General features: G+C 45.9%; 2 protein-coding genes across 2 annotated transcripts; one reads left to right on the top strand and one right to left on the bottom strand.

Moving 5' to 3' along the window:
* Positions 1–269: 269 nt before the first annotated feature.
* On the top strand, positions 270–5,594 carry gpd1a (glycerol-3-phosphate dehydrogenase 1a). Its single transcript, XM_079467035.1, has 8 exons — positions 270–625; positions 1,354–1,531; positions 2,443–2,583; positions 2,728–2,866; positions 2,963–3,075; positions 3,480–3,716; positions 3,859–3,965; positions 4,040–5,594. The coding sequence occupies exons 1-8, from the start codon at positions 582–584 to the stop codon at positions 4,134–4,136; spliced, it is 1,056 nt and encodes a 351-aa protein (XP_079323161.1). The 5' UTR covers positions 270–581; the 3' UTR covers positions 4,137–5,594.
* LOC306900247 (NACHT, LRR and PYD domains-containing protein 14) lies at positions 4,502–18,051 on the bottom strand. The gene is made up of 9 exons (XM_079467034.1): positions 17,641–18,051; positions 14,878–16,465; positions 14,607–14,768; positions 7,376–7,540; positions 7,070–7,243; positions 6,593–6,766; positions 6,240–6,413; positions 4,844–5,011; positions 4,502–4,760 (listed from the first exon to the last, which is right to left on the bottom strand). Exons 1-9 carry the CDS (start codon positions 17,666–17,668, stop codon positions 4,691–4,693), a joined length of 2,703 nt encoding a protein of 900 aa, XP_079323160.1. The 5' UTR covers positions 17,669–18,051; the 3' UTR covers positions 4,502–4,690.
* Between the last annotated feature and the right edge of the window lie 194 nt (positions 18,052–18,245).

The following is an 18,245-nucleotide window of genomic DNA, read 5'->3' as shown; positions in this document are numbered from 1 at the left end:
GACCATTACAGACTTGCTTTCAGTAAAGCCACACAAACGCACCATTGTTGATTACTCTCTATGCTATTGATGGCTTAGTTTTATTATAGTAACTAACAGTAGCAAATAGTGTGTAAGTGTTGTGGACTGCACCGCTTTTATTTTTAAACCTTGAGTAACTCGTTTTAAGATTTTGTAAACACTCCGACCAGCTGACAATGGGCGGAGTCTCTGGGGCAAATGCTTCAAACGTGAACACGGCGGGACACGCCCCTCTTGAGCGCCGTGACGCGTTCCCCTGAGTGGTAAAAGTAAAACACGCAGAAAAATGGCTGAGATTTCAAGCAGCTGGACTCAACTGTGATCCTCACGACTTCCCGATGACTTACAAAGGAATCGGCTGTTTCTGGAAACTGAAATGTTGCGTTTCCTGATGTTTTGCCCCTCACGGCGGCGCGCTCCAGCGGTACTCACGTGGTAACGTGACGACACGTCCATACCGTCTGGAGCGACGGGGGGCGTGGCTACACAAGTTTGCTGCGGGTTTGATTGACGGGATTTGCATTGCAAGTCAGAAAAGGATCCGGTGGAGAATCAGCAACATGTCAAGTGCAAAAAAGATATGCATCGTCGGCTCCGGGAACTGGTAAACAATATTTCCGTGTATTTTTAGGAAAGGCTGTTATGGCTGTAGCTGTCAAGGTTTCTTTTCGTGAGCATTAAGTGTTTATTCGCAAGTTGTGATAAATGTGCATCATATGTTTCGTTTTTTGTACACACTTTCAACAGGTGTTTATGTGCTGTCACCTTTGGGCCAGACTTAAATAGTATCCATGAACCTTTGCAAGAGTCATTGCAAAACAAGTGGTACATATGTTCTAGTCAGTCCCCCTGGTTAGTTTAGTATATGGCATAAATCTTTGGAAGAAAATCAGCCCACATCCTTTATGTATATGCATTGTCATATTTGAACATATTTTGCATTGCAATATACATGCATTTGTGATAAATGCACATTACTGAGAGTTGACGCAGTCTGGTTAATATCAGTTTACTGGTTAATTCCTGTTAATGTGTTTATTTTTGCGTGAACAGAGAATATTGTGGGTTGATATCTGGGAAGAATAACTTTCTCTGTCTATCAAAAAGTCATTTGTTAAGATCGTATTGTACCGTTTGTCATAGAAAGCATAGTTGTTTATATAACAGCAATGCAAGTGTACATGTTTGTAGTTTATATAGTATATATGTGCAGAATCATCAAATAGAGCCACGCAAGAGAGTGTTCAAAGTTTAGTCTTAACAGACGTGAGAAGCTCAAACAACCATGCAATGTTGATGTGTTGTCAGAATATTGTAATGTTATGTGCACAGGGGCTCTGCCATCGCCAAGATAGTTGGCGTGAACGTGAGGAATAAATCAAAGTTTGACTCCACGGTTAACATGTGGGTGTTCGAGGAGATGGTGAACGGACGCAAACTCACAGAGATCATCAACACGGACCACGAGAACGTCAAGTACTTGCCCGGACACAAGCTTCCAGAGAATGTTGTAAGATGCTTTGCATTTGAACAAACTGAATATTGTTAAACACATGCTTTGATGTATACTGTATTGGTGGGAGGTGTACTGTACAATGCAAAGACAGATCTGAACACTAGATTTGACATTTTCACTGCAGGGGAAGTCATAATGCCGTGCAGAAGTTGAAAAAGTGCTGAGACTCTACATTCATATCCTCGGGGAGACTTTTGAAAGCCAGTTTAAAGCCGTAGACTGTGGTTTCTTCGGCTTTATGACCCGCAGTCAGTCCAAATGGTTGAGACAGCCAAATGGTCATGTGTCACATCTGACAGCTGGAGATCCATCAAGACCTCAAACATCAAATGCAATTACATTTATATATTATTAAAAGCATCCTTCCAAAGATCTCAGAAGTGCTTTCATAAATTTTTCATGACGTTTTGATGTTGACTCAACTTAGTCTTGTATGTTTATTTTAAAATGAGCTTTCAACAGAAATGAAAACGGATACAAATGAGACTATAATTGTAATAAAACGCATGTAAAGTATGGAGGTAAATGAATGTAGATTGTATAGGTAAAAAAATCTGGTAAACTTGATGAGAAATGTTTGAGTTTGTGTTGAGATCTTCAAAGGTGCTTGAAAGTTCATTCACAGCGATGCCATAGAAGAACCATTTTTGGTTCCACAAAGATTTGGTTCTTTAATGACCATTTCTTTCTTACTTTTTTCTCGCCACTAAGAAAACCGAAAGGATCTTAAGATGTTAAATGTTCTCATCCAAAGAACCTTTTTGAAGCCATCAATGTTGACTTTTGGTTGCAGACTTGACAAATCTGAGCTCAGTTTGAGACATTTTGTCCGTACCAAACAGATTCTGTCCCTACATTATTGCCTTCTCTCATGTTTTCCCTTCGGCTTTCTCTCTCGCTCACAGGTGGCAGTGGCAGATCTGGTCGAGGCTACAAAGGCCGCTGACATTCTGCTCTTTGTAATTCCACATCAGTTCATTGGCCGCGTTTGTGACACCATGAAGGGCAAAATCAAACAGAACGCGCTTGGGATGTCCCTTATCAAGGTGCCGAATTCATTCCGTGTGAAAGTTAATTTGTTCGTGTTTATTTCTCGCTTACTCAGCAGGAAAGTTGCAGTCTAAGATCACAAGACAGTCACAGAAAAAGCCATGACTCTGCATGCGTCACGTGTGTGTGTGTGTGTTTAGGGGGTCGATGAAGGACCAGATGGACTGAAGCTCATTTCCGAGGTCATTCACGAGAAGCTCGGCATCAGAATGAGCGCGCTGATGGGTGCAAACATCGCCAACGAGGTGGCGGATGAGAAATTCTGCGAGACCACTATTGGTGAGCCTAAAAACTTAATGATGATTCTGCTGATTGTTTCATTTTAGGTAGCAGGCAGTCAGATTCATCACTTTTTTGTGCATGTTTGTCTGTAAGGCTGCAGAGATCAGGCTCAGGGGGCGGAGCTTAAAGAACTCATGCAGACGGATCACTTCCGGGTCACGGTCGTACAGGAAGCAGATGTGGTGGAGATCTGCGGTGCCCTGAAGGTTTCTTAATAACGCTTCTCTGTTTTACATCTCAAACTTCACACATGCCGTTTAAAGAAGAGGATCGAGGACGAATAAGAAAGACAAATCGCAGATGAGATCTCTTCGATATCTCAATTGTTTCTCATCAATAAGATCAATAAGTTTCTCATCAATAACATCAATACGTTTCTCATCAATAAGTTTCTCATCAATAACATCAATAAGATTAAATGGAGACCAAACAGAAACCGAGACTATTTAAGTCTCCGATACTTCTCGTGAGGAAAAACACCCAGAAATCTCACACACGTCTTTATTAGAGCTTCAGAAAAGATCTTAACAATGTCACAAACCGCGCTCAGAGTTGTCGAGTCTGGAAATATTATTGAAGATCTCAATACATGTTTGGTTTCTTTAAACAGAATATAGTGGCAGTGGGGGCTGGTTTCTGTGATGGGTTAGGCTTTGGTGACAACACAAAAGCAGCCGTGATCAGACTGGGTTTGATGGAGATGATCAGCTTTGCTCGGATATTCTGCACCACCGGGACCGTCTCACCTGCGACGTTCCTGGAGAGCTGCGGTGTTGCTGATCTCATCACGACGTGCTACGGAGGACGCAATCGCAAGGTCGCAGAGGCCTTCGCCAAGACCGGCAAAGTGAGACTTGTTTATTTGTTAGGGTAGAAATATTTTACCTAAAAATAAAAAATGTTAATTTACTCATCCTCCTGCTTTTGACCAACCAAAACTACACAGAACAAATATCTCAGCGTAAATTGTAATTCAACTCGTGTTTCAGTCTCTCGAGGAGCTTGAAAAGGAAATGTTGAACGGTCAGAAACTCCAGGGTCCCGCCACGGCCGCTGAAATCCACACCATACTTAAAAACAAAGGCCTGCTGGACAAGTGAGACACAAACTCTAAATATAGATGTGAAGCGCACTGACACAACATCTAAACGTTCTGCTTTGTGTCTGCAGGTTTCCTTTATTTAGTGGAGTGTATGAGATCTGTTATGAAGGCCGGCCCGTCGCCGAGTTCATCTGCTGCTTGCAGAACCATCCGGAACATCAGTGACAAAAGGACAGTTTTGCAGTGCTGAGCACGTCTGCGAGTGTTTTGCATTTGTGTGTGTGTGCGCTGCTGCTCACTATATGTTTGGCATGCTGGTTTCCAGTATGGGATGCTGGTGTGCTGATGTCATATCGCCTATATGTTTAGTTAACCAGTTTTACCAGTGAAAAATGCTGTTGAATTTTTGGCCGGCAATTTCTAAATCTGTTCATTGTAAGCGTGTTGTCATCCCCTTTCGTCTCAATGGATCAAGTGTGTGGGTGGGTGCGTGACATTTCCCTTTCAATGGTAAAATCTTGAGAAATGGACCTGGATTTATACACTTAAAGCAACATTGTTCTGTAAAAAAAACCTCACGTGACACAGACAACAGTCCAGTGATAAACATTGTTTATTTTAACATTCAAAGTAAAATTAGAGTGTTGAACAATAATTCGAAATATCAAAAATGATGTAAAATACTATATTTGAGTTTATAACATGTGCCTCCGAAAGCATTGCCAGGATAAATCTCTCACAGATGTTCCAGCCATGCAGAAGTGTCCATCTGTTTTTCTCTAGTAAACAATTTCAGGGCAGCTATCCATCAACTCAAAATAATCTTCACTGAAGTCATTATACTGCAGACTAGAAACACAAAATAACTTTAATCACGTCATTTTGAAGTGTGACACCAGTGCATGTGCATGTACAATATTGAATGAACTTACTTCAGCTCGCTCATGATTGGAGAGTCTTGCATTAATTTAACCAATCGTGGAATTGAAGCGTCCGTCAGACGGTTGTTCTTTAGGATGAGGGATGATAAAGTGCAGCTGGCAGTGACAGATTCACATAACTCATCAACACAAGCATCTGTCAGCGACAACATCTCTAGACTGCAGAGACAGAACAGACAGTCACATCATCAGGAGCAGATGAATGCGTTTCTATAATCCTGTAAGATGCTGTTGGGAGTACATGAGATCTTTAAAACATCTCCGCTGTCTTAATACAGAAACACAAGAAATCAATCATGCGTTGACGTTACCGCCTTCTAAATTATTCACCTTGTTTAATATATTTTCTTTTATTAAGTACTAATGTAAGTACAAGACTTTAAGTGAATCACATGTAGTGCTGACTGTCTTTTAAAGCTTAAATCTGGTGTGTTTGCCATAAATATCTTTCTACATAGAAACTGATTATAATATTTCAATCATAGAAACTGATTACAATATTTTAATTTCAATGTAAACACCGGTCCAGAGGCCCTTCCGGATAAATTTCAATCGTACGTATATAATTAAATCTTAAACATATATGTTTTTGATTCACTCATAAATGTTCTGTTGGTTGTATTTTGTTCAAACATTTGTTTAGTGTTAAAAACTGAAACAGGAAGTTTTTGTTAACATCAATCGAAGTGGCGCTTACTTGTACCATGAATAGAAATGTCTGATTAAAAACCTTACGTTCTTACTTCACATATTCATGTCTATTATTTGTTTTTAACAATATCTCTTTACTACAGTAACTACTGCCTAAATGTATGTAAAACTGCTTTATGAAAAACACTATATAATTAAAACTAAATTGAATGGGTTTTGAACATTTAAAAAGGACTAAAATGACAAATCAAGGGGCATCTGCTAATGAGGAAACGGAGACAGAAGTGTAATATTTGGGTGAATTGTGACTTTAACTCCAAAGGTAACAGATAACATTCGAAAAATGTTCTTAAAGCAACGATAAAAGAACATTTTAACTATGGGAGTCAATGGGGGATGAGATCTGTCTATCAAATATCGACAAATAAATGTATAAAGGTTTTGAACAACCTAAGGGTGAGTAAACAAGGAGAGAATTTTCATTTTTGGTTGAATAATCCCTTTCTCATTTTCATCACCTAAAAAAAATGTTAGCAAAACAAACATATTTTGTTAGCTGGGTGTTTCCCAAGGTCCTTAGTTGTTGTCAGGTTCACAAAGGTGTAGTCTCGGATGTTTTGTTCACAGGTGTAGCTGTGTGACATGCAAGGATGTATACAGCAAATTTTATTTATTATTTTATTTTATTTATTTATATATTTTTTTATTTTTATCTTTAAAATCAACTTTCACTCACTCCAGGTGTTGAAGTTTGCAGCTTTGGTGCTTCAGCGCCTCCCACATGTGTCTGGCTCCAGTGTCCCCCACAGAGTTCAGTCCTACTGATAAACTGATGAGCCTCGACACGCCAGACATCAAAATGCTTCCCATCACTCCAAACACCTCCTCGGTGAGCTCGCACCTTACCAAGCTAAAACAAAACACATTTCTATTTACAGAATCAGCCCAGTTTCATTTGTCAGATGTGTTTTATTGTGTCCATCTTTACGTAATGCTTATTTAAAGGGTTCATTAACATTTTACTATTGCTTTATTTAAAAAAAAAAGTTGTTAAATGGGATTCAATGACGGATTCAATAGAATACGCACCTCAAATTTTGCATTCTACAATTGGAGTACTTCAGGGCGTCACATATAAGCGTGGCTCCCGATTGGCCGAGTTCGTTGACGGACAGGTCCAGATCAGTCAGACGGCAGTGTTCTGATTGGAGGACGGCTGCCAGTGAGGAGCAGCAGGAGCCAGTCAACCCGCAGTCAGACACTCTGAAATAAACACCGCATCAGCAAATACACAAACATCCAGGAAAGAGACATGATTTGTCATCTTTTATATACGCTCGTGTCAATCAAATCCTGCATTTAACTCTTTCTTCAGTGGATCACAAAAGAAGATATTATGAGAAATGTCTCATTGGTTTTGTGTTCATACAATGAAAGTAAGTGAAGTCCAGTGTTGTTATCAACGTTCCTATAAATATCTTCTTTTGTTTTCGGCAAGAGAAAGAAAGTCCTACAGGTTTGGAATGAATGACCAAATCATTTTCATTGTGTGTGTGTGACAGTTACTTCAAACTGTCGAGACAGCACGGCCCTGTCTGTAACGCCTGTGACAACATCGCCATTCCCTCATCCTCCAATGTGTTTCTGCTCAGGTTCAGCGTCTTAAGGTCTGAATGACCACCGCTCAGAGCTGAAGACAGCGCAGGCATCGATGCAGCACTCAACGAGCACGAATCCAGACTGCAGGACACACGCACACACAAACACAGACAAGCATGTACATCCGCTACTCAGATAAGTAGAGAGAAGCAATAAAATCCATCTATGTTAGATAAAAAGAGTGATTATATGAATAATGTACAGTAAACGTACTTGAGTTCCTGTAGTCTGCAGTTCCCCAGCGCACTGCTGAGCTGAATGAGTCCGTCATCCTGTAGATTATTTCCAGACAGATCCAGCACACGCAATTCAGAAGCGCCAGAAAGCATCTTAACCAGCGCTTCACAATCAGCTGCAGTCAATGAACATCCATTTAAACTAAACACACAGACAAGATCACACACGAATGAATCCCATCATACGAGCTAGTGTTTCCAAGAGGATTGGAGGGTGTAAAGATCACTATTGTAAAGCCTTGAACTTCTATCCAGCTTCGAAATTTCTATTTATTTATTGTTATTTGTTACATTGATCTGATTTGTATAGCTTGTATATTTTACTTGCTTTGTAATTCTTTCTCGTTTTGTTATTGTTACTGTTGTCAGTGTTTCCCAATTCGCATACTATCCGTCCTAAATAGTATTAGACATATAATTCACGAGTTCGCCCTCGCTAATAAACAGCTCCTTGTTGGGATAGATGGTAAAGCATGGGAATGAAGGTTATGCGTATTTGGCGTGTTGTGCAGGGAGTGGGCTCCGAGCCCGCCGGATCTATCCGAACCCGGAGCACTCTACCCTGCTCAGAGCAAGTGCTCCGGGCTCGGAACCGGCTCGAGCCCAGAACACACCCCCCCGGGGGTCCTGCGGGACTTTAGAAAAATGAGAGGAGCTGGGGTGGAGGAGGGATGCTTATCTGACAAGATGCAACAGGTAAGATTGTTTGTCTATTTATGATAGAGCTTGCAGGAGCTGATAAGGTAGATACGGTGATTGCTGATGGTGAACCAGCCTAGATCATTAAGTAGAGATTACGTGCTCGGCTGATAGGTGATTGCTGATGGTGAACCAGCCTAGATAATTAAGTAGAGATAGCGTGCTCGGCTGATAGGTGATTACTGCTGATGGAACATCGGGCTGATTTATATGCTTAGGTTCCTCCCGAACTTTGTTAATAAAACATCATTTCACGAGTTCGCCCTCGCTAATAAACAGCTCCTTGTTGGGATAGATGGTAAAGCATGGGAATGAAGGTTATGCGTATTTGGCGTGTTGTGCAGGGAGTGGGCTCCGAGCCCGCCGGATCTATCCGAACCCGGAGCACTCTACCCTGCTCAGAGCAAGTGCTCCGGGCTCGGAACCGGCTCGAGCCCAGAACACACCCCCCAAATGCAAATAAAGCTGGACAACCGCCGAAGTACGCATACACCCCCCCAAAAATGCCATGCTGTGCGTTACGGAGGTACAACCTGAAATTTAATAAACGAAAGGATGAGGGCCTGTTAGGGCTATCGCTGCTGCGATACTGGCCTCATGGCTAGTAGTGTCTGCTGCTACAGAGCTTTGTTGGAAGCTCGGGCCCCTGCGGGGGCAGTTGCTGCTGTGATACTAACCTCATTGCTAGTAGTGTCTGCTGCTACAGAGCACTTGTTGGAAGCTCGGGCCCCTGCGGGGGCAGTTGCTGCTGTGATACTAACCTCATTGCTAGTAGTGTCTGCTGCTACAGAGCACTTGTTGGAAGCTCGGGCCCCTGCGGGGGCAGTTGCTGCTGTGATACTAACCTCATTGCTAGTAGTGTCTGCTGCTACAGAGCACTTGTTGAAAGCTCGGGCCCCTGCGGGGGCGGTTGACCCTTGTGCGACCAATGCGCTTGCGTGACCAATGCACGAGTGTGACTGGGAACCCTTGTGCGACCAATGCGCGTTGCGTGACCAATGCACGGGTGTGACCCTTGTGCGACCAATGCGCGTTTCGTGACCAATGCACGAGTGTGACCCTTGTGCGACCAATGCGCGTTGCGTGACCAATGCACGAGTGTGACCCTTGTGCGACCAATGCGCGTTTCGTGACCAATGCACGAGTGTGACCCTTGTGCGACCAATGCGCGTTTCGTGACCAATGCACGAGTGTGACCCTTGTGCGACCAATGCGCGTTTCGTGACCAATGCACGAGTGTGACCCTTGTGCGACCAATGCGCGTTTCGTGACCAATGCACGAGTGTGACCCTTGTGCGACCAATGCGCGTTTCGTGACCAATGCACGAGTGTGACCCTTGTGCGACCAATGCGCGTTTCGTGACCAATGCACGAGTGTGACCCTTGTGCGACCAATGCGCGTTGCGTGACCAATGCACGAGTGTGACCCTTGTGCGACCAATGCGCGTTTCGTGACCAATGCACGAGTGTGACCCTTGTGCGACCAATGCGCGTTGCGTGACCAATGCACGAGTGTGACCCTTGTGCGACCAATGCGCGTTTCGTGACCAATGCACGAGTGTGACCCTTGTGCGACCAATGCGCGTTGCGTGACCAATGCACGAGTGCTGCGGGGGCGGTCGCTGCTGCGATACTGGCTTCATTGCTGGTGGTGCCTGCTGCTACAGACCACTTGTTGGAAGCTCGGGCCCCTGCGGGGGCGGTCGCTGCTGCGATACTGGCTTCATTGCTGGTGGTGCCTGCTGCTACAGAGCACTTGTTGGAAGCTCGGGCCCCTGCGGGGGCGGTCGCTGCTGCGATACTGGCTTCATTGCTGGTGGTGCCTGCTGCTACAGAACACTTGTTGGAAGCTCGGGCCCCTGCGGGGGCGGTCGCTGCTGCGATACTGGCTTCATTGCTGGTGGTTCCTGCTGCTACAGACCACTTGTTGGAAGCTCGGGCCCCTGCGGGGGCGGTCGCTGCTGCGATACTGGCTTCATTGCTGGTGGTGCCTGCTGCTACAGAGCACTTGTTGGAAGCTCGGGCCCCTGCGGGGGCGGTCGCTGCTGCGATACTGGCTTCATTGCTGGTGGTGCCTGCTGCTACAGAACACTTGTTGGAAGCTCGGGCCCCTGCGGGGGCGGTCGCTGCTGCGATACTGGCTTCATTGCTGGTGGTGCCTGCTGCTACAGAGCACTTGTTGGAAGCTCGGGCCCCTGCGGGGGCGGTCGCTGCTGCGATACTGGCTTCATTGATGGTGGTGCCTGCTGCTACAGAGCACTTGTTGGAAGCTCGGGCCCCTGCGGGGGCGGTCGCTGCTGCGATACTGGCTTCATTGCTGGTGGTGCCTGCTGCTACAGAACACTTGTTGGAAGCTCGGGCCCCTGCGGGGGCGGTCGCTGCTGCGATACTGGCTTCATTGCTGGTGGTTCCTGCTGCTACAGACCACTTGTTGGAAGCTCGGGCCCCTGCGGGGGCGGTCGCTGCTGCGATACTGGCTTCATTGCTGGTGGTTCCTGCTGCTACAGACCACTTGTTGGAAGCTCGGGCCCCTGCGGGGGCGGTCGCTGCTGCGATACTGGCTTCATTGCTGGTGGTGCCTACTGCTACGGAGCACTTGTTGGAGGCTAGGACCCCTGCGGGGCCGGTTGGGCGAGTGGTGCAGTCTTCGAGACTTTGAGAACAACGTCGTGGGATGGAAGCGCTGGCTGCCTTGTTAACAAACTGTATTGTGGTGCCGCCTTCAGCAAAGAAGACTGGCTCAGCCGAGCCCCAGATGTGAGAACCATCTCCTCCGAAGGTGTTCCCGGGTGTCAAAGCTGGACAACTGGTAACTTGTGAATGCGACGCCTGCTTGAGTCGATTGGTCCGAAGGTGATGCGATCTTCAAGGAATCATGAGTCAAAGTGGCTGAGGTTTGAACTAACATCCGAGACTATCAGATGATACGGGCAAGGAGTGTTTGCTGGGCTTCCCTGAGGAGCGACAAGTCTGTCCGGATGTAGCTTCTAAAAGCCTCTGATGACCAACGGCCTAGGGCTTGGATCTGCGGCTGGGATAGGCCCTTTTGGGCGGCTGTGGTAGCTGCGCCTATGCGGAAGGAGTGACCGGAAAAGTTGTCTGCTGGGATGCCAGATTGGAGCAGGACGGCTTTGAGGTGCTTCTGAAACCAGAAGCGTGAGGCCGGGCGATTAGAGTCGTCGACGAAGAGGGGATCCGATAAGGCCGCTGACCGGGGTTGTCTGTAGCGAAGGTAGGCTAGGAGGGTTCGATATGGCTGAATCGGTGAATTGATGTTGAACACGTAGACGAAATGACCTCTCCTGGTCTGGTCAGTCTTACTTTGCTTAATCGAGTAAGAAATCGTCTCCGAATCCAGCACCTGGAGGTCATTCATGGTGGGGTGAACTGAAGGGTCGAATTTGGATGTGGTGGTGATCTCTGAGCATCGTAGAAAGCCGAAGAACGCCAATGTGAACATGGCGTCAAGTGTGCGGGCAACATGTGTGGAGTGATATCCCTTGCGGAGGGTGGAGATGCATTTGGTGAGAATCTCCAAGGTAATGGGCCTCCTAGCGTCCTGACGGGCGGGTTGGGATCTTCGTATGCCTTGGATAACCATTGATGTTTGGGAGCTTGCTATGGCCGGTGACGGGGAGTTGAAAATCAATTTATGGAAGAACTGGAGTCCGCTGAGGTAACCTCTGATGGAGCTGGCCTGAAGGTTTTTTGCGGTGTTGAGAAATGAGATGTATGAGGTAATTGTGAGGAGAGAAAATTCTGGGAAGGGAATGCTGAAAGCCTGGTGAAATGATCTGAAGCTTCTCCACGCCGTGAGGTATGATTGCAGGGTCCTGGGGGAAACTGCCTTAGTTATGGAATTGAGAGAGGCATCGAGAAGCGTTTGCAGTGGGTGATTCACTGGAAGATCAACTCCGGATAAGGTTGTACAGGAATAGGCCTGGGGTCCGCTTCGAGCGCCAGCAGCCTGGACTTCTGCCAAAATCTGCGCTCTGATGTTGCTGGAGACTGGTGGAGGTTCCATCACATGCATGTGTGGAGGCGCTGGCATCGCAGCGGCTGTGGCCAATGAAAACGTGGGGCGTGCCTGTTGAAGAGAGAGAATGGCAGTCGTTTGCGCGTTGTGCGGCGACAAGCTCGTGCTAGCGTTGGCAGCGGCGCCGGAGATATGAGGCCCAGGGACTGAGGCCTGTGCCTCTAACGGAGGCAGCCTCACCCCAGAAATCAATTCCGGCGCCGCGGGCCAAGATCCAGGGGCGGGAAAAGCGAATCTAATGGCGGCCGCTTGTGCGTCTAACAGAGATAGGCTCGGGGTAGCGGTGGTAGCGGTGTCAAGGAATTGTGGTACAGAGACCAGCGCTTGTGTCCCCAGCGGAGGCAGCCTCGCACTGGGGAGCCAAGAGCCCGGGGCGGGCAAGGCGAATCTAATGGCGTCCGCTTGTGCATCTAACGGAGACATGCTCGCGCTAGCGGCGGAAGCGAAGAACTGCGGTCCGGAGACCAGAGCTTGTGTCCCCAGCGGAGGCAGCCTCGCACTGGGGAGCCAAGAGCCCGGGGCGGGCAAGGCGAATCTAATGGCGTCCGCTTGTGCATCTAACGGAGACATGCTCGCGCTAGCGGCGGAAGCGAAGAACTGCGGTCCGGAGACCAGCGCTTGTGTCCCCAGCGGAGGCAGGCTCGCACTGGGGAGCCAAGAGCCCGGGGCGGGCAAGGCGAATCTAATGTCGGGCGTTTGTATGTGTAACGGAGACAAGCTTGCGCTAGCGACGGCGCCAAAGAATTGTGGTCCAGAGACCAGCGGTTGTATTCCCACCGGAGGCAGCCTCACGCCTGAGACGTATGGGTGAGCCAGGGCTCCTGAGAGTTGCCGGCCAGCCTGTACGGGGCGGTCATCTACAGTCGCTGTGCTGTCCCACGCGTTGAGCTGATATGCCGCGGGCTGCCGGAGGTGCTCGATCGGGATATCCGTGGCTTCTAGCATGACCTGAACGCTTCCAAGACTTGCCGAAGGCTTGCTGCGTCGGCTCGAGTGAGGGAGGCCTAGCCGAGCCGCGGAGGTAGATTGCCCGTGCCTGGAATAGACGGGACCCCGAGCCGAGCCTGGCTCGTTATTGACAGCCGATCGTGCCAACCTCATCGAGGGGACGTCAGCCTGGGACGACACGTAAAGGGTGTAGAGCTCTAGTTTCGACATCCGCCTGCTGAATGGGACGTCCGCGTTGGCAAGGGCCAGACGAAGGCTCTGGATCGTCCACTTGCTGCATGCAGATATCTTGGGGAGCGCAGAGGCGTATGATGACGCCGGTGAATGAGGTGGAGATCGTGCCGGTGGGAGCGATGACGAACCCTTCCTCTTAGATGCACGCCGCTCAGAGCGGCGGGGATGGCGGCCCCGCGGCGAAGCTTGGAAATAGTCCGTATAATCCGACCCTGAGCTGGAAAGCTGGGGTGCGCATGATGGCACCGAAGGATCTGGAACGTTTGCTACTTTAGAGACCACGGGAGACTCTGACATAGTGGCGAAACTTGACGATGCTTATCTGACAAGATGCAACAGGTAAGATTGTTTGTCTATATATGATAGAGCTTGCAGGAGCTGATAGGGTAGATACGGTGATTGCTGATGGTGAACCAGCCTAGATCATTAAGTAGAGATTACGTGCTCGGCTGATAGGTGATTGCTGATGGTGAACCAGCCTAGATAATTAAGTAGAGATAGCGTGCTCGGCTGATAGGTGATTACTGCTGATGGAACATCGGGCTGATTTATATGCTTAGGTTCCTCCCGAACTTTGTTAATAAAACATCATTTAGTACGTCCAACATCAAATTACGCTGAAATGAGCGTTCTCAAAGTACCTGGAAGGTCTTTTGTTTCCAATGAAAAGTGTCGATGCATGGACACCAAGTTAAAGATCATCTAAGCAACAACAGCGTCGTCTGTTTTGCGTTAGCATGTCTTAGTGCACACATACCGTTTTGCTGCACGTAAAAATGTATATACTTTTAGTGCATCGTTTAAGTAGGCGAATTGGGACGCAGCATGTGTGTATATTAGGGCTGTCAAACCATTAAGCGCATCCAGACAAAAAGTTTGTGTTTATCTGGCTGTGAACTGTGCATATCAATTTTGTAAATTTGTAAAACATACACAAACATCTATATTCTATATATATATATATATTTACATGCATTTATTTATATTTACAAATGATTTAAATGATATACACATTTTTCTTAAATATATGCGTGTATGTGTTTGTGTTTATAAATACTGAATTAATAATATGCACAGTACACAGACCTATATTGTGTAAACAGTCGCGTAAACCTTTATTCTGAATGCGATCAATCGTTTCACAGCCCCGGTGTTTGTTTATTTATTTGCATTTGTGGTAAATAAAGCATTAAAAAAAGAAAAGGCTTTAGATTTAAGTGTGACCTGCATGGTGGTTATATAACATGTCCAATATTTTCCTGTCTGATAGAGACAGACTTAAATATCTCACTTGAGTGACTTGACTTTGGAGTTTGCGAGTTTGTGACAAAGGGTCTTAACTGCTCCATCTACCAGTCTGGAGTAAGACATATCCATCGTGGTCATTTGTCCTTCTGCCAGCGCTGTTGCCAGGTGGGTGATGACGGCCAAACTGAGATGGCTTTGCGACAGACTGGAAAATGGAAAATGCTTTAAATACTCGTTTGAACAAAGATTGCAGGATAAAACAGTGAACTTTTGAACCGAATAAAGCTGACATTTTTTAAATAACTTCGACTCACCAGATGCTCTGCGACAGCCTTAATGCTGGGGCCAGTCTCACAACCTTCTCCTCCGTTAGATATGCTCTGTATAAGTTCATATATTCCAACTTGCCCAAGCAATTCACCACATACGACATCGTGCTGCAGTCTTCCTCCTGCATGTCACTGTAGCAGATATGCCTCCATTGAGATTTACTGACAGTTTCTTTGACCAGAGAGGAATTGCGAGTGTGTTGCAGAAGACGCAAAATACGGAAATGTTGCTCTCGTTCAAAGTTACATAACGTTGCGGAAGCAGTGTCCCCTAACCACTGAGAGAATTCAGAGATTCGACTTTCATCAAAGCTGTTCACGGAGTCCTCCATCTCTTTGCGCTGGCCAGGGTCCAACAACCCTGCCAGAAATGTGTAATACACAGCCGAGCGCTCCTTAAAAATCTCATTCCCCCTATGCTCGGATTGGTCGATGTAAAAGGAGACAGCCAATAGGAACTCTTGCATCAAAAGAGACAGGAATGAGAATGCGGAATCAGGGGAAGTGACATCACCACGGATACGCAGGACATCAGAAAGCACAGGGCAGCGTAGAAAAGGCAGCAGGCCGCAAGATGTGACCTCACTATAGGAGCAAACCGTTTGGGCAGAAGAAAGACAAGCAAGTCTGCCCAGACCCGACACAAGCTCTCTGGTTTGCTCGACGGTCATCTTCTGTTTCTCCAGGAGCATACGGGTGACAATGCCGAAGAGGTGAGTAAGGGTCTCGGGTAGGGTACCGTTCCTCTCAAACTGAGTTTTAAACACATTACAAAGTGTCCAGCAGAAGGCCGGACAAAAACACTGTTCCGACACACCCAACATCTCCTCACTGTGCCAAACAAGTTTCTCTGCTTGATCTCCATCATCGAAGAATCTCTGGAAGAACGTTCTCCTCTGAGTCTGAGAGAACCCGACTACCTCAAAACTCTTCCATGACTCAAGCTCAAGCCGTTCTCTGGACGTGACAAGTATTGAAGCTTCTGGAGACAGCGAGCCGTTAAGCAGACTGTACAACAATGCATAGACAGTTCCTTCTTGTTGTGCATCACAGATGAGACTCGAAGAGGACGGTGGAGTGGACAGAAAGTTCTGGAATCCGTCTAGTCCATCAAACACAAAAAGAAGAGACTGAGGCCTCTTTAGGATGAGGGCAAGATGCTCTGCGGACAGGTGAGGGTGTGTACGGCTTAACACGCTGTGCAGACTTACAGGTTTCTCTCCGGGAACTCTCAGCTCACTGACGCACACGTGGAGCAAAAGTTTGTAATGTTGCAGGTGTGTGCCAGACGTCCAATCCCAAATGGCCTTTTCCACCGCTGTAGTCTTACCCATTCCAACACCGCCGTAGAGGACCACTCTACACCCTTCAGATCCTGGAGAAAACTCTCGAGATATGACATCTTCCAAAGTTTCCCGATCTCCAGACTTGCCCCCCCGAGCACGCAGCGAGACGGGTGTGTAGTGGTCCTTTCCGATCACCTCTCGCACAGTTTGACCTCCTAACAGCGAGTCGGGCAGAACTGAATTTAGAAGAGAGCTTCTCAGGGTGTCCTTATGCACCTCCTGAACATCTGCGAAAAGAGGAATATACATAATAAAAGTCCTTCACTTCAGATGAACGCCACACTATTACAACACTTCTTAAAATGATGACATTTATCTAGCTAGCTCTTTTTAACTTTATAAAAATATGTACAATTATGTCAAATGCACATCGATTGTAAAGCATTAAAACTGAAGCTGCTGTGCTATTAAAGGGATAGTTTCCCTACTTCAGGTCTTGTGAAATAGTTGTCGGAGAGAAGGGGGAGGTTACATAGCCCCAGTTTAAATTCATCCTGAGAGTTTGTTTTGCACTTCTATATAGCCAACTCTACATAGTGCGTTTATAAAAATAAGCTGTAAAAATATTAAAGTTGATTAAAAACCTGTAGGTACTTTCATTGCATATTACATTCTATAGGCTCAAACAACTTCATTGAAACAAAACCCAATTGAAACATTATAATTTCCACGTAAATAATTGTTTTCTATTGTGTTTTGGTCTGTGTTCTATAGTCTTATATTTTTAATAAGGGTTTGTTTTTTATGCTTATGAATACGACGTAATATGCAAAACATTGCGTAAAAAATCATATGGGCAATTCCAACGTTATGGACGTGACATAACAATGCTCAGAGAATGAATTTGTTACGAATAGGCCTGAACCATCTGTTTATATTTTACTAAACCCTTGTTGACAGAGTCAAAATACTAAAATGTCAGTTTATGATTTCATTTTCCATTTTAAAAAAGGGAAATAAACATGCGTTATGGATGTGACCAAAAAGCACACACTTTGTAGGATTTCTGTGAAATAAAATGCACAATCCTGAAACAATAATACCCAATGAATGGAGAAGGCTCTTTATAGAACAGTGACTTTATTTAAATGTTCATGTTTGTGATGTATTCGTAGCGTTATGGATGTGACAATCCTGAAAATGGTAACCGGAAATATCATGCACTAAAAATAATAAAAATGCTTTACAAATTTGAAGAGAGATCTCACATCTCAAATGTTAATACCTGTGCTTTACCATAGCTACTTTTTTCACGTTTATTCCTCCATACATGTTGACATTTCGTTAACAACAAATTGTAATTTAGCTGTAGGATATGTGTAACACGCACGCACGCACACACACACACACACGCACGCACGCACGCACGCACACACACACACAGTGTGTGACCTTTGCTCACATTTAATGATCTCAGTTGTTTGTTGCATGGCTGAAGATAATGTCCTTTAAATCTGTAAATCCCGCACGGTTGTTGTTCGGTTCCAGTCTTGTCGAGCGTCTCCCTGCAAACCCGGAGGCTGCACATTCAGGACAGCATGTCTGGGGACGCATTCTTTGTCTTTTTCTTTCGGTTTTATGCCGTAGTACGGAAGTAGTAAAGTGCCAAACAAAACAACAAATCGCAAAACAAACAACAAATCTAAAAGCCAAAAAACTAATCCTGAATCATAATTACAAATCTGAAAACACATTAACAAACCATAAAGCACAACAACAATTGCGGAAACAAAATAACAAGTCAGAAAACACAACGACAAATAAGTCAAAACGGAAAAGGTGGGTCTTTTGTGTGACCGGGGTACTTACTCCTGATTGGACGGAACCCCTGTCAATCAAAATAATTTACGGCGGGCAGCACAGTTGGAGTGTGAACCTGAGTTTGCCCTTCCCAAAAATAAAAATAAATAGATTAGTTCATCCACTCCACTCTTTCTTAGCTCAGTCTTTCTTATTTCTCGCTCATTGGAATAATCCCGCTCAGCGCTTCTTTTAGTTTTCCTCCCT

This window comes from Barbatula barbatula (assembly GCF_947034865.1).
Source record: "Barbatula barbatula genome assembly, chromosome: 11".
NCBI lineage: Eukaryota > Metazoa > Chordata > Actinopteri > Cypriniformes > Nemacheilidae > Barbatula > Barbatula barbatula.
The sequence above is the reverse complement of the archived record's forward strand: the minus strand, read 5'-3'. Positions and strand labels throughout refer to the sequence as shown.

What these genes read in the sequence shown, in the direction of transcription:
- gpd1a (XM_079467035.1), top strand. Translation starts at nt 582, where the DNA reads ATGTCAAGTGCAAAAAAGATATGCATCGTCGGCTCCGGGAACTG. An exon ending in ATTCTGCGAGACCACTATTG is followed by an intron (nt 2,867 to 2,962) that starts GTGAGCCTAAAA and finishes TTTGTCTGTAAG; the next exon opens with GCTGCAGAGATCAGGCTCAG. An exon ending in AGATCTGCGGTGCCCTGAAG is followed by an intron (nt 3,076 to 3,479) that starts GTTTCTTAATAA and finishes TTCTTTAAACAG; the next exon opens with AATATAGTGGCAGTGGGGGC.
- LOC306900247 (XM_079467034.1), bottom strand. Translation starts at nt 17,668, where the DNA reads ATGCAACAAACAACTGAGATCATTAAAT. An exon ending in TCCAAAGTCAAGTCACTCAA is followed by an intron (nt 7,541 to 14,606) that starts GTGAGATATTTA and finishes CTGTGTGTTTAG; the next exon opens with TTTAAATGGATGTTCATTGA. An exon ending in TGCAAACTTCAACACCTGGA is followed by an intron (nt 5,012 to 6,239) that starts GTGAGTGAAAGT and finishes CTGTCTCTGCAG; the next exon opens with TCTAGAGATGTTGTCGCTGA.